Raw genomic sequence first — 16,456 nt, 5'->3', positions numbered from 1 at the left:
AAAAATAATGCAAATGAAAAATAATTTTTTAATTTTTTTTTCAGTGTATTAAAGATCTCAATGAGATCTTTCAAACAAGATCCATATTGCATATTTTTAGATTTTAATAAACCCATTATTTTTGAGCTTGAAATTACCTTCTTAAAAAATAAATACTTATTTAGCGTTGCGGAACGGGGCCTAAATTTGTTAATTTATTAGTAGAAATAAATATTACGGCTTAAATTGTGAAAGAATAATTAAATTAGCAATTACATATAAAGCGTAATACATAATTAGTTTAGAGAGTGCACAAGAGTAAAAAAGTTATTTGACTACTTGTTATATCTCAATCATCATTCCTTATACCCCTATTAATCCTCCATCCAAACAAAACAAAGTATTATTTAATTTTCATTCTCTAATACCTCATTCAAACAACCTATCATTTAATCATTTTCCATAAATATCATATCAATGTGAGTCATTCGTTATTAACTAGGGAAAATGATGGCCAATGACGTGTTTTAATAATTAATACTCGCTAAGGACATTTTTAGCATTAACAATTGTTCTTAGCATGTTCTTGACAGGTGTTAATTATCAAAATACATCATGGGCCGTCATTTTTTCTATTAACTAATACCCCTATTATCTTATCCTCTTATTAATTAATACCCCCAATTCTTTTCCTACGTCCAAACGGGCCGCAAGGGAAGCGGAAGGGAAGGCGTGTGGTGTTGTGTGGACGCGTTAAGTAACTTTCTTCAGGGTTTTTTTTGTTTTGTTTTTTCTTGCCAGCTGAGAAGGTGTATTTTTGTATCTTTGATTATTACGCATCACTCCCTCATATTCCAACAATTGCACTAATCACTATTTTTGTTGTGTTCAACTTTTATTTTTTTGCAATATTGTATACATTGGTGGAGAGTTAACAGGGGAGTATAGGGAATCCAGTAATTAAACCTGTCAATGGGTCAGATCCGACAAATTCGAATTCCATAAGACTCAAATCCAATAGTGATAATCAGGATCCAAATCCGAATCCGAATTCGATCCGAAAATTTTTTACTTCCAAAATTTGAGCAAAAAAAAAATATTTTCTTCCCAAAAAAAAATAAAAATAAAAATACAACTTCTTAAACAATTTTTTTTTTCAAAATAAAAATTTTACTGTTTTTTTTTTAAATTAAAAAAATTAAAGTTCGGATTTGGATTGATAACAGATTTAATCTGATCCGAATTTGGATTATCGGATTATGATCATCAGATTATTGGATCGACGTTATTGGATTCGGATCGGATTTTTCGGATTGGGCCCGGTCCATTGATAAATCTACCAGTAGCTATCCATAGCCCTGAATTCCAAACCCCTCTGACTTGAACCCTAGCCTCCCTTGTGGGAGTTCCGGGAGATATTCTATCTGCCATTGGGGTTTCCACCACCACATGTGGGCCCTATAAGACTTTTTTTGTTACAATCCGAATCGTTCATCCTGTAGAGCATATAGAGTAGCATACTCATAAAAAAAAATCAGCTTGATTAGATATCGATAGATATATCAAAACTTGAATTTTGGTTTACAGAATGGAGGGTCATAGATTTTGAAGCTAAATTGTTTATGACTGTCCATTTCCTAAACCGAAATTCAAATTTTAATATACCTATTGACGTTTGATGAAACTCATTTTTTGCGTGCATATACTATTTTGTGGACTATACAAAATGAACGGCTTAGATTATAAGAAAAAATACTTGGTGGGGCTCGTAATAATTGTGGTGGAAAATCAAGGTGGAAAGAATTTTGACTTCAGGAGATAACCGATGGGCTTCAAGCCCATTGATGATCAGGCTCCGTTCCGCAACTCGATTTAAGTACTTATTTTTTAAGAAGGTAATTTCAAGTTCAGAAATAATTTGTTTACGCATATAATTTTTCTACCAATATGGATCTTGTTTGATAGATCTCATTAAGATCTTTTATACAGTGCAAAAAAATTTAAAAATTTATTTTTTATTTACATTATTTTTTAGTTTGAAAATGTGAAATAAGCTGCTTATTTTTTAAGAAGGTTTCTGGAATGAGGCCTGAAGTTGTTCTATTTCTTCTTTCTTATTTTATCAAGCAAAAAACTTTATTCTTTATTATTGCACATAAATGGATGTCTTGCGCGCATCTCAAAAAATTTAGAGTTCTGAAATTAACGGTTGACAAATCTCTAGTGGCCTTAAGATTTGAATGTATTTGATCTCTTTGGGTGCACCCGGTGTTCCGCTAAGGATTCTTAAAAAATAAGTGATTATTTGTAATTTTCAAGTTTCAAAAAAAATTTTATTAAATTTTTTTTTTATATAATATGTTATTTGATAGATCTCAATGAGATTATTTTAAATGGTGTAATAAAAATTGAAAAACTATTATTATAAATATATTATATTTAAGTTAAAGTATTTATTTTTTTAAAAACCCTTAGCGGTAGCAGGGCTTGCTGTTTGCCAAGCCCCTTAAAATTGTTGAATTTAGAGTACTGCTATATGCTATATGCTATATGCTACATGCACATATGTCATGTACATACAAACCAAACCGAACTTTTTCTATCGAATTTTTTCAGTTTTTCAATCTTTAATATCACCCCTAGCACGTACATTCACATATATGTAACTATTTAGGGCACAATATTGAAATGTGTTCCTATGGAGTAGTTTTTTTTAACGAAAAGTCTATGAGTATATACATTCACGCACATGCACCACATACAAATGCATTTTGGATCCGTTTTCAAGTTCTAAAAAACAGTAAGTCCACGAGTACATATGCATTTTTTTATCTGTCTTAGGTCCTAAATAATGATACGAACCGCTCATTTTGTTCAAATAGTTTATTTACAGTCCCTTAAAAAAACAACCCAATCCGATATCGGTAAAGACGTTTACGAAACATCTAACTTTGCTTTATAATTTAGGTCTGGATTCCGTAGCAAAAATGAATGTTTTCTAACCGTCTTTTATCAATATCGGATTGAGTTAATTTTTTTCAAGAACCATAAATAAATTATTTTGAACAAAATAAACGGCTCGAATATTTTATGTTTTTTTAAGAAGTTGAGAGTCTTGAGACGAAGTATCTACACGGTATATGTACATGTAGCAGCCCTCTTTTTGTAATCCTCAAGATTCCGTGGGCCAAGATCCGCGAGAGTATTGGAACCCCGAAGCGCACGACCACCTGACATTTCCCCTAGCTCCTCGCAACTTTCCTACAATTTTAGTGCCGACAATTTTCCACCGATTTTCGTTCAATCGATAAACATTTCTCCTCAATCCATACCCTGATTGCGTTTCTTGTTCGCTTAATCGAGGTACGTCGCATTTCCATTCACAGTTTCGAATAGAATTGCCGTGTCATTTCCGATTCCAAATTTGCTCTTTTCTGCATCACGTTCTTTGTTTTTGGAATTTGGAGTTTTCAAGACCTTTGTTTGGCTACTGATGAGAAAAAGAAAAGAGGAGAAAGATGATCAAACTTTTTTTAAACTATGGGCAAAATTGTCGTAACTTGGGATTTAGGGTTTCACTGCAGAACCACGCTCCCATTGTGGAAATATAGGATTTTCATTGAAGTTTGTTCAAAAAATTATCTTTTCCTCTTCTATGAAATTTGGGATTGTGATTTATTCGCTTTTGAAGTTGTTCACAGTCACTGCCTTCGATTTTCTAATTGTGTGTTTGCATGTTATTTCAACGTTTGTAATTGCTTACCCTGTTGGATGATGCTATGGTGTCCCCAAACATTTTAAGAACACCGTAATAATTGGCATGACAAAACCATTATGAACATAACCAAAACCATTTAGTGCATAACCAAGGTATAACAAATTTTCCCCATACTTAAAGAGCCGGTGAAAAAGAAGAAGAAAAGAAATTAGCCCCCTTTAACCACGGTTAAGGGAGTTTTATCCCCGTCATCTGTCATCCTCTACATCTCTTCCCTAAATCATTCCCTTTTAACCAGGGAAAAATCCCTCTGCACTTCGTTCATCTCCTCATCTCCCAGACTCCCACCCAGAAAGAAAACCCTCGTCCTTTAACCACGTTCATCTCCTCCCACCCATCATCGACTCCTCGTCTGGTGTCGAGGAATGGATTGATCTGAGCGACTCTTCTCTCTCTCTCTCTCTCTCTCTCTCTCTCTGTTCTCTTCTCTTCCTCCGTCCCCTCCTCCCCACCTTACATCCACCCCGTGGACATCGCCGCCGCCCCACAACCAACAACAACGGCGTCAGGCCGCCATCGGACAACCCGGTTTCAATCCAGATCCGAAACCCACCTTCAACAAGAACAAGGCCGAGATCCTGAAGCTCCCCCACGCCCACGTCCAACCCAATATTTGTGTTTGGGTATAATTTGATTCCCTATTTTATTTTTTGAACAAATTTTATTTACGGCCCATATTTGTTGAAATCTTCTAATTTGTGTTAACTTTAGGGCAACACAAATTAACGATTCTAGCACTCCTATGCTGTGACTTGTTGTTGGTGCTACTTAAGCGTGGCTTGATGATGAAACTAGTACCCAGAAAATAATAGCAGATTTTTTTTTTATATATTTGCGTATTTTTCTCAATGGAGACAATAGTAGCAAAATTTCACGTTACTCTTTTATATATTTGATTTGAAAGGTTTATTTGAAGTTTGTCGAGTTTTTACCCATTTTAGGGCCTTCAGATCAGTTTACACGCACTTTGACTAATTTCTATGAGTCAAATGTCCTCTAACAGAGGTGATTAATAGAAACGACGGTTAAAGTCCTATACGAACTTGCCTTACAAAAATAAGATGTTATCTAAGAGATTTCGAACTTGAGACCCAAGAAGAGCAAACTCTTAATTCGTATACATTGCCGCCCCTGTTTGTCATTGACTTTTTTTTGGAAGTCATGTCTAGTGAGTTAGTGCTTAGAAACTTTTACGAGTAGGTCACGTAGACACCTACATTTGTACTTGCGTATTGAACAACATAGTGCGCTTACATTTTGTTCTTGTTTTATCTGTTAAGAAACAATGTGTGAAAAAAACACCAAGGGGGGTGCAACCAGCGTACACAAGACCAATAGATACCGATGTGGTAAACCTGTTTTACCATACATTATATTTAAGATGATGGTTTAGTTGAATGTTGGTTCACTCTAGACTTTGCCATAAATAACAGTCCAGTTTCTTTGGACTGTAAAGAAAGACAGCATAAACAATATGGTGTATTGTGTTTCCACAAAAGTCATATGGTTGGCGGTGAGGAAGTGGGAGAAGAGTATTTTTCTTTGTTTGTTACACTATTTGATCACACAAATGCCCTTATATGTTGTCGGTTAAGGTGTTTGCATATAAGTTGTTTGTCAAAATGTATCCTCCGTTTTCTCCAAGTACTCTCTCAACTCTTTCACTTGGACTACCCCATTCGTTATTCCAAGGTTTTTGTAAACTTCTGAAAATTCTACCGACGTATTTCCCTCCAACTCAATAAGGTTGCCTTGTGCATTAATGCCCAAGCACTCATGAACATGGGAATCAGTGAGAAGGAATGTCCGCCCATGAACAGTAAGTGAGCGAGAAACAGGATCAAATTTCTGCACCAACCAATTACATAGCGGATGGTTAAGAGCCGTACGCCTCAATTCTAATATTCCACCCAACCCAATAAGCTGAACAGCATGGCGTTGATCTGGGCTTAACTTTTGTACTATTCGAACGATGGACTTTAAGGAAATACGGTTCTGTATCTTTTTCTGCAAATTTAACAAACATCATCAAATAAGTTGGCATTTCAAAATCAGGTCAAATCACGTTCACCTAGTTATACAAGTCCCAACAATTTGTACTCACTTTTCTCGGTTTTGGTGGAAGTACAGCTTTATGCTTGGCGAGTTCTTCTTTGGCCAACTCAGCCAAATCTTTGTACTTTAGCCTGTGGTTGTTCGACAGGTTTTTCCATTGCTCACCAATGTCCCTCTTCGTCTGCAATATGTACCAAATCATGCAACAATGATCATTCGTCATCATCAACATTAGATCAAATAGATGCAATTAGATGACAAAATGTTAAGTTAAAATCATAGTTTTACCTGATTTGTTATTAAGGTATCGGCATCTTTTAGATTGGCTATGGTTTCATTGCTACTTGCACAAACATAAAGTAGTAGTCAAACATTGTCAGAGGAAAATACATAATTAAACACCAAATCAGTGTTAAATGAATTAAACTTTCATTAACAAGGAATACTTAAATAGAATGAAGGCCGATGGCGCCCTTCCTTTCAAAGCATACTCCTGAATGATCTCGTCTGTCATGCTGAAAATACATAATTCATCATGGCCATGTTACAATCAAACATAATATCGAGATGAAAATGTAATCAACATAATTTCATCTCCAAATGTAAGTTTCTAGGATTACTCAAAGTGTGCAAATCCATGAAGCTCAAAGTGTGCAAATCCAAAGCAGAATGATCCTTATAGATGAGACAGAAAATGCCAGAACTAGGTATGATAATGCAATGGCTCTTAGAGTTCAAATGTTAGAAGGGCAGCTAGGGTGCATGAAGACGAGGATGGCCATGTGCCTCATCAATATTATTATGTGGTTTTTTTTGTCATTATTCTAATGAAATAAATGTAAGCAAGTGTCGAAGTGTTATGTGTCCAAACAAGTGTCCAAGTGTGTCCAAGCAAGAGTCCAAACAGTTAAGGCCACATTAAACTATTGGTAATCTGCCCTAATACAAAAAAGTGGTATCTAAATGTACTACCACATTAGCCCTATAGTACCATATACAAAAAGTTAGTCTTCAATATGTTTAATCAACTCACAAAAAGGGCCATCAACATTAAGTTTCACTCCAGCTGCAACGGGGGGAACCCAACGTATTAGTGCATTATGAAGCAAGCCATTGTGAAGAGGGGACTTGAATGCCTCATTCATTTCAGAGGCATAGGCAATGATGTTCGTGTAGCTAGAGTAAACATTAGAATTCAAGTTGTTAAAACTTTTCTTATTTCAGTCTTTCCAAGTTTGCCACAGAGAGACAACCCACTCCATTAAAATCTGGGCATGTTTTTTCAATAGCAATTGAATGCCCAACTCATTACCGGCTTGCATCCAACCTCAAGTTGAAAGGTAAGTCAGGATGTGTATAGCAATCGGTTGGATTTCAATGTAGTGGGTTGTCTTACATCTTAGCCTAGCTTGTATGGTTGAACTAACAGTAAAGAAACAAATAGTTTCCTTTTATTGTTAACTCCACATCCTCTGGTGTTTGATATTCTATGTTTTTTTGTTTCATAGGGGACAAATATGAAATCCTAACCGCAGAAACTTCAACCAAGCAAGATGCCACCATAAAGTTAAATTAGCCCTATAGTACCATCATTGCATGAATTCTAATGTTTACTCTAGCTACACGACATCATTGCCTTTGCCTCTGAAATGAATGAGCCATTCAAGTCCCCTCTATACAGATCGGGTTTTTCCCTTCCTATAAGAAAATGGGCAGAAAAGGCCATAATGATGTTGAGCAGCCAAAAAACATCATTCTTGGAATCTTTCTATTTTATTTGGTTATCTTTAATAATCAAGAACCATGCTAAATACAATTCCAATCCACGCAACTCCTGTTTCGCAAGAGGCAAGAGTTACCCCTCAAGGGAGCTGTTGTAAATAATCATGACCAAACTAACACGAAATAATGTTTAAAAAAACCATTCAATGAACAGAAGATGATCAAGACATCTTGGAAAGGTAGAAGGTTTCAGTGACTGTGAGTGCCATAAGCCTTTACACAATCTGAATTTGAAAAACTATATTCGTGGCAGCATCAATGAATATATCTTTTGAAAAAGCAATATCAATCAGCATTCTAGATGACCAATATAATAATAGGTTTTAACACCTTGAAGGGCAATCTTTGGACACAGGGTGTCTTTCACAATATCAATAACTGCAGCTTCCTTTCTATCATCCAGTGACCAACTGAAAAATACAATGAGATGATCCGTACTCTTTCGGTTAGCAATAATGGCAAACTCAAAAGAAGATAAGTAAGCCATAAGTTGTCTTGACTACAAATAATTAGGCTCAGATTTAACAAAAACGAAAGGAAAATTGCAGAAAAAAGCCTCTAAAGTATCAAGCTGTATTCCTTCCTTAACACCTTGTCATGAAGTTTCAGACCCTTCCAAATATTAGAAACCAATACTCAAAGAAACAATCCCCTGCCCGTGGAGGTAGTGTGTGCTTGAGCACATGTGCATTTGTATCATCACGCGTTTGATACGACAAGTATTCCTACCGGGTAGCCCTGAAGATCAAAACATACAATCGTACAAAACTATTCGTATGAATTGCAGGAAAACCCTAACTTCCAAACCCTAACTATTCTGATGAACAAAGAAACCAAAAAAAGTGCAGGAAAACGAAAAAAACCCTACGAAACCCTATTTACAGTAGCAATGGTTACCACGTCATGAAGCAGCGACCCACAACAGAAGGTAGAACCAGAATGGAGACGAAGATACCGACTGAGAGCAACGGAGAAGAAGAAGATTAGGACGGAGGGTTTTCTCTCCGTTAGACAAGTATTCCCTACAGCAGCATGTTTTGTCAAAAAGAAAGAGGAGTTGTTTTGGGCCCTTCGATCTTCTCATTAATCTGTTGGCAGCTCCATATTAAAAGCTTCACATGATCCTCACAGAGAAATCCTCATAGAGGATCCGGATCCCAAAATTTTTGCCGTAAAAAAGTCTAATTTCAAAATTTTGGGGGATTCTCCTTGTATGGGCGGGACCAATTGCATAGATAATCGGATAATCAAACGTACAATATTGAATCTGCATTCCGATGAAAAGGTTTCCAAAATCCGTTAGACCCAAAATTTTATGAGAATGATTAAAACAACAAGTATAACAAAATTCATGGTATCAATCGATGTGATAGTGATGCGGTCGTGTGGCTACTGTACATTAGACTACAGCACAAGACCTTGGTTCATAATCAAAAAAGTTTAATGTATAGATTTTAAAGGTAGTTGGCAACTAATTTTTTCAAATGCTCGATCTAAACCGATAGGATTTAACATCTTGTTGATTTAATCATTGTCACCAAAATCGGTGATAATCGGATGTTGACAACCACATAATCGGAACACATTTGGTGCTTCCAGAAGCGTTAAAGTCCCATACTGCACCACTCTTGGGCCGCCTCGGCTATTTTTTTCCGAATCGGGACCGTCTATACTTTACATAACAAAGATTAGAATACGTCTGCCAAAAATGAATTAAATCTCTTATCAATACATACTTGATCGGATGTAAAATGTCATTATAATAATGAATCTACGTCCCAATAAAAGGGCCTTCTAAACCCGGTAGTCCCAAAAATTTACGAGAACAATTAAAACACCAAGCAAAACAAACTGAACGGTATCGATAATTGTGATTGTGTTGCGATAATATGAGTATTGTACATTACTCAAAAGCACAAGACCTTAGTTTAGAAACAATGAAATTCAACATATAGATTTTAAAGGAAGTTGTCCAATAATTTTTTTCTGATGACCGATCTAAACCGTTAAGATTGCACATCTTATCGATTCTATATTTTTTGCCAACTTTAGTGATGATCGGATGTTGGCAACCATATGATCGGAACACATTCGATGCTTACATAGGTATTAAAGTCCTATAATTCACAACTCGATGACTGCTTGATGAATTTTTTAAAATCGGAACCGTCTATCATTTCCGTAAGACAGATTAGATCATTTTTGCAAAAAAATAAGTAAATTGCTTATCGTTACAAACTTTATCGGACATAAGTTATCATTCTTATGTTGAATTTTTGTACCAATCAAAGAGCTTCATAATCCGGATGGAGCCCAAAATTTCCATAAATAACTAAGTCAACAATAACAACCAAATTAATGGCCTTGATTATTAAAATAAATAATTTATTGAGGTCCATTATATTTTACTGTTGAACATAATCGCAAGACACATTTACATTTTAAAAATCTTTCCCACTTAACCACGGTTAAACATTTTCAAATAAAAAAATAAATGAAAAAATGATAGGTGGGTATTGTTATGGTTTTAGAGGTTGTTGTTATACCTTTTAGAGGTTATTGTTATGCTTTTATATGGTCATATTATGCTTCTTTTACTTTTTACTTTTTGTTATGCCTTTTATGGTTTTTGTTATACTTGTCATTGGTTTTGTGTTATGCTTTTCAATGGTTTCAATGGTTTATGTTATGCCCACATGGTTATGACTCAACAGTTATGTCATTTAATGGTTTTGTTATGCCTATTTTGGGTTAATGTTATACCTGTTTAGGAAATGTTATATTCATGTTATGCCATTAAATTCACGTGTTATGCCTTTTTGGGTTTACTTGTTATGCCATTTAGTGGTTTTGTTATGCCCAATTCGATGACCTATTAGGGTGACCGGTTTCAAACTGGCATGTGTGGCACAATCTCAACCGTTGGATCGGAGTTTTGGTTATGCCTTGGTTATGCCTTGTTATGGCTTGGTTATACATATAATTGGTTTGGTTATGCTTGTAATGATTTCGTTATGCTAAAAATTACGGTGTCCCCAAAATGACCGGGGACTATCCTGTTTGGTAACTCCCGTCAGTTACCGGTTTTCAGTTTGTAAGTATCAGGAAACATGTTTTTCGAAGAGGGTTAAGAGAGGTCAAGTGTGGCTGGAGGTTAGGGCTGCAAACGATTCACCAAGCTGTTTGCGAGCAGCTCGAGGGTCGACTTGTTATGGGCACTGTTTGGCTAGTTAGTAAACGAGTCGAGATCGAGTTACTTGTAAGTTGTAACTCAGCACGTTTGTAACACTTCAAAGCTTGGATCGGCTCGCCTGCAGCCCTACCAGCGGTTCTGTTGGAGGGAGGAAAGAGTGAAAAAGTGTGACCAAATTCTTGGAAATGAAAACAGTCACAAATATGTTTCCCCCCCAAGATTTCCACTTGAAATGAACAAAAAAAGAAATCAAAAGCGTTATATAAAAGTATATAAAAACTTCAACCGATACCAATAAATATGGTGTTCTTCCTGGATTATCAGGTTTGCGACTGTTATAAATGGATATTGATGAGATTTTTGGCAACTCCCGTGTTGTGAGTCCTCCTACCAAGAGTGCAGTATATGTGTGGGGCTATAACCAATCTGGACAAACAGGCAGAAAGGGTGAAGAACGGAACTTGAGGATTCCAAAGCAGCTTCCTCCTGAGCTTTTTGGATGCCCCGCAGGTTTTAATCACCGTTGGCTGGACATTGCTTGTGGTCGGGAGCATACTGCAGCTGTGGCGTCAGACGGCTCGCTTTTTACTTGGGGTTAGTCTTTCTTGATGTCTTCTCCTTGAAATTGTTAGGGCATTTCCGTGGGTTAGAGCCAAAAGCAATGTCTGACATTCATTTTTTTTGGATAGCTACATTGTCAAAAGGTTTTAATTGGGGATATTGCTCCAAAAATGATAAATACTTTATGGAGAGAAGAAATTTAGCTGTAGCCATTTCTGTGCCCAATCTTGTGTCAAGGAACAAGGTTTGGCAAAGCTAAAATTGGAAATTGATTTAGCAATCAATTGGAGTTGAATTTTTGAGAAATCTTGCCAAATTATAACTCGGAAATGAATTTGGTCTGTCTTTTTGAGAATTTTTTTCCTCTTTCCTAATTTAGTTCCTAAATGTTTGGCTATCTGGGTTTAATGCATCTACCCTACTTGTCCTGTGACTTTTTTTGCTTGTGTGAGATTTTGAATCTTTGACCCCATTCCTTGAACTTTGGTTTGTTTTTTCTAAGCTGATGCTCTGTCTGATAAATTTGAAAGAGATGACAATGATTTTGCTTGGATTGAATCCCGTCAGTTATCTCCACGGATCATAATGCTATGCTTTCTTCTATTCCTTCAGACCCTCAATTCTCGAGTCCACTGCCAATGATTTGCTTCCGAACTCTGAGTCCGGTAAACTGGTTTCATTAACTTGTTTCAAATGACAAGTAGTTTATCTTGTTAAATATGTATAGAAATTTTGGCGGCGATTAATTCTGCATGGCATTTGATCTCGTGATGCAAATGTAAAGTAAAAATGGTGTGGGTTTTGGAGTGTTTATGTCTTTATTCCTAAACTTTTCTCCCCGAAAACATATCTTAAATAAAAAATACTAGTCTTAAGAGTTAGAGAAAATTCTACTTTCTTCCAAAAGGCAACATCCCGAACATCCGTCAACTGTTGAGATTATGATAAAAATCACTGAGTATGACAGGAAACAAAATACAGTGAAAGGTAATTGATGTCTGGTATTTGCTTACATATAACTAAGAACTCTATTATGATTGGATGATGTCTGAATATTTGTACGAGGTAGGTTATAATTACATGCTGTGTCTTTCCGTACTTAACAAGTATTAATACCACGGTAACAATATGTGAATGGTTTCAAACAGGAGCAAATGAATTTGGTCAGCTGGGGGATGGAACCGAGAAGGGCAGGAAACAACCTAAGAAAGTAAAGCAACTGCAGACAGAATTTGTGATATCTGTATCGTGTGGAGCTCATTGTACTGCTGCTATTGCAGAACCACGTGAAAAAAATGGAACTGAGATGACTAGAAGACTTTGGGTTTGGGGGCAAAATCAGGTTGCCTTTCATATCCCTTTTAGGTTGATTAGCTCTTCTGAATCTCTGATGCTTATTGTTGCCTCTTTCTTTCTGCCGTTGCAGGGTTCAAATTATCCACGCTTATACTGGGGTGCCTTTGCTCCAAACACGGTACAACATATTATTTCAATCTAGATTGAGCTATAATAGCATTGAGTAGAAGACTTTATAGTGATTATCTATATCTTCATCTGAATGTCTGCATTTAGTTTATGTTGTTTCGGTCAATTGCTTTTCATTTGTGAAAGAATTTGCCCATTTCTTTGCTAAATACTTCATTGTCCCAATCACATTTTTGTATTGCGACGGTCAGTAACAAAAACCACACAGAGTATATAGTATTTGTATATCTTTAATTCTTGTATTTGGCTTACTGATAGCAATTCATAACAGTTGTGATTGATGTCTTGAACTGTTTGTATTTACAATCACTCGTGATGAATTTCGATGACTTTGTTTCCCATGTTTAAGCAGACTATCCGTCAAGTTTCTTGTGGGGCTGTTCATGTGGTGGTTCTATCAGAAGATGGCCTGCTACAAGCTTGGGGTACTCTTATTAGTTATTTCCTGAAATTTAGTTTTGTAGTTGTACTTTCAGTTGACTTGTCGATCCAAGATGGAAAATCTCATGCCTGAACCCATCAATGCATTGCTTATCATATTTTACGTAGCTGCTCATTGTACAATCTTGCCGATGGCATAGTTTAGGGAAGGAAGCCTTCCATATTCCTTGTTCTGGTATTATCAGGCAACGTATTAATTGGATTTGTCAATGTTCTGATATACCAGGCTACAACGAATATGGTCAGCTTGGCAGAGGTGTTACTTGTGAAGGACTTCAGGGGGCTCGTGTTATAAGTGGATACGCAAAATTCCTTGATGAAGCCCCTGAGCTTGTAAAGATCACCCAAGTGTCATGTGGGGAGTACCACACTGCAGCTATTTCGGATAAAGGAGAGGTGTAAGTGATCCGAAGGACCTTTCTTGATGGGGCTAACTGCTACTATTAGGCATGACTACTGTGGTTATCTGCATGGCCCAAGTGAAAATAGTTGGAGAGTTTGGAATACACTTCTCATAGGAACCTTATGTTTAGCCTGGACAAGGAGCCATGGAATGGAGATACGTTTTATTTTCCGGTTTGTCCTAGCTTGGGGACCTACAAAATTTATATTTCCATGGAAATCACCTATTCAATCTTGGTGTTTGTTTGTTTATGCTGCCTAGTTGGATATGCTGTCTTCATATTTACTTGTTGTATGCCCTAATTATTGACAGGAAGTAGCTCCATTCTGAAAATTTCTATACAAAATACGTGCTGAAAAAATGTGTTTCCTTCCATCAAATCTAAATGTGGATTATTTTTTTGCTGGGCTGGGTTATTGGATACATTGTCAAGTCCTACATGCATTAATTGATCAAATTAACAGAATTGTGTATTGTTTTGGACATGTGGTCATGGACTATTTTTTGGTCGAGTTCTTATTTTCTTTCATGGCCTTTCTTTTGCTGCGCGTGTCAGTCCCATCTTGTTTGTATATGTACTTCAACTCTGAATTGTTTTCTGATCTCACAGCTATACCTGGGGCCTGGGAAGCATGGGTCAACTTGGGCATTGTTCACTTCAATATGGCGATAAGGAGCTACTGCCGAGGCGAGTGGTAGCCCTAGATGGAATCTTCATAAAAGATATCGCATGTGGTGGTGTACATACCTGTGCTGTAACTGAAAAGGGAGCTCTTTACGCTTGGGGTGGTAGTCAAGCAGGCCAGTTAGGCCTTGGCCCCCAAACTGGATTCTTCTCATGTGTCCCTAACGACTCCAAAACCATTTTTCGCAATATACCTGTTTTGGTTGTCCCAACTGGCGTGCAACTTGTTGCATGTGGACATTCCCACACTCTTATTTATACGAAAGATGGAAGAATTCATGGGTGGGGTTACAACAGCTATGGTCAGGCTGCAAATGAGAGATCTACTTATGCGTGGTATCCATCACCAGTTGATTGGTATGAGACACGCTAAGGTCTTGATTTTTTTTCTTCGGATGAATAAAATCTTTTTACTTAGTTTTTATCCCCAAAAGTTATACATTGTAATTGTAATATGAATGATATAATTGGTATATTGATCTCTAAAAACTTAAGTTGGTCTCAATTAAAGTAATTTTACCTTGCTACTTGAAAATTTTCACCAGCTTTTTTTCTCGATGCCTAATAATAAAATATAAATGAATGGGTTTTTTTTTTAATTGTAAATTTGTGTTGATTTGTACTATGTATTATGGAAGAAAGTCAATAGCATAAAATAAGCTCGGTGCATTTTGACCGGTAATTTTTTTTTGGGCCTAAGTTTTACTGAAATGATGATTCTAGCTCCTCCCCTGGCATTACTATTATTTTGATGAAGTACTCTTTCTGTAGGTGTGTTGGGGAAGTGCGAAAACTAGCTGCTGGCGGTGGCCACTCGGCTGTTCTGACGGACGCGTGTTCCTTGAAGGAACTGTGTGAGTTTAGGCTTGCAGACGCTATAACTCTAGCAAATGCTTCTGAGATTGAGGATGTTGCGTCCAGAACTGGATCAGATGCTCTTGTACGGCTTTGTGGAAGATTAAGGTAATACCGAATCTTGTAAGAGCATAATGGCTTGTGGACATGATAGATAACCCTTTGTTCAACTGAAGTAGTTATTATCTCCTTGAAATTTGTCCTTCTATCCCTGTTGCTTTTCAGCTAGAAATTTAAAGAATAAAAAATTCAGATAGGAAACAAAAATAAACGAAGCCTACCAAACCAAGCATTGCATTTCATGAATCACCCTTTTAGTGTCATAGCATTTTTCACGTCTCTTGAACAAAAAGGTTAAAAACTTGTAGAATTTTAATTGACTTGGTGGATTCCTCCAAAAAAAAAAATTATATATCCACTATACCCAAGAGCTCAAAATGCAACTTTTTCGTGCCTTATGTCTTCTCCCCCCCCCCCCCCCCCCCCAACCCAAAAAAAAAAAAAAAAAAGGAAAAAAAAAGAAGGTTTTGATATTGTGCCCATTAAAGCTGTGTGCTCCCCCTTGTTTTTTTTTTTTTGGTAAATTATAGCCACCAAAAAGCGCAAAGCTACAAGAGATCATAGGGGCATACCCCCGAAACAACAACAAAAAAACCCTAAAAACCAAGCTAACAAAGAGCAACAAATACAGAACAAGCATTGTTAATATCAAAAGGTCTATTATATGACATCTACGCGTAAAACAAGTAGCCATATCATCCTGTTGCTTGTATGTACAGGGAGCATTTTCTTGATGTTGGTGATTGCAACTCTGAAGGCGATGATTTTGGTGTTGGTAGAACCTGACATTAAACTCAAGGTGGTCCTGATATACAAATCATTTCATTATTGGGGCATTGTTGTATGTTAATTGTGGGAAACATCTTGCATTTGTTGAATACTCTACGGGAACCCTAATAACTTTATTGGAGGTGAGAGCAACAATTTGTTGTTGTAGTTTATAAATAAATCAACAGGGGGATGAAGAGGTGGGTATGCGGCATCTGTGTAGTAGTTAGCCCATTCCACCAACAATTTGGTACTTGTGGTCAATCTGATCAGTTCCATTCTTGTACTGTTCTGTATTGTCAGTGTGAGTCAGTGTATTGCTTTGTCGTAGACATTAGCAGGGGTTCATTATTTCTAAAGACCTGTTTTATTGATCGGATTAGATGTGGTATTTGATTACAAATCTATAGG

The 16,456-nt window shown here is 36.6% G+C and overlaps 2 protein-coding genes across 2 annotated transcripts; one reads left to right on the top strand and one right to left on the bottom strand.

The window, feature by feature from the left end:
- Window positions 1-3,138: 3,138 nt before the first annotated feature.
- Window positions 3,139-16,333, top strand: LOC131336050 (ultraviolet-B receptor UVR8). The gene is made up of 9 exons (XM_058371670.1): window positions 3,139-3,342; window positions 11,112-11,381; window positions 12,497-12,690; window positions 12,775-12,822; window positions 13,186-13,258; window positions 13,501-13,672; window positions 14,288-14,719; window positions 15,134-15,325; window positions 15,997-16,333. Exons 2-9 carry the CDS (start codon window positions 11,129-11,131, stop codon window positions 16,061-16,063), a joined length of 1,431 nt encoding a protein of 476 aa, XP_058227653.1. The 5' UTR covers window positions 3,139-3,342; window positions 11,112-11,128; the 3' UTR covers window positions 16,064-16,333.
- LOC131336052 (uncharacterized) lies at window positions 4,755-6,328 on the bottom strand. The gene is made up of 4 exons (XM_058371672.1): window positions 6,259-6,328; window positions 6,101-6,152; window positions 5,862-5,993; window positions 4,755-5,764 (listed from the first exon to the last, which is right to left on the bottom strand). The coding sequence occupies exons 1-4, from the start codon at window positions 6,324-6,326 to the stop codon at window positions 5,375-5,377; spliced, it is 642 nt and encodes a 213-aa protein (XP_058227655.1). The 5' UTR covers window positions 6,327-6,328; the 3' UTR covers window positions 4,755-5,374.
- Window positions 16,334-16,456: the final 123 nt, after the last annotated feature.

Source organism: Rhododendron vialii, chromosome 8a (genome assembly GCF_030253575.1).
Source record: "Rhododendron vialii isolate Sample 1 chromosome 8a, ASM3025357v1".
In the NCBI taxonomy this organism is placed as follows: Eukaryota; Viridiplantae; Streptophyta; class Magnoliopsida; order Ericales; family Ericaceae; genus Rhododendron; species Rhododendron vialii.
The sequence above is the reverse complement of the archived record's forward strand: the minus strand, read 5'-3'. Positions and strand labels throughout refer to the sequence as shown.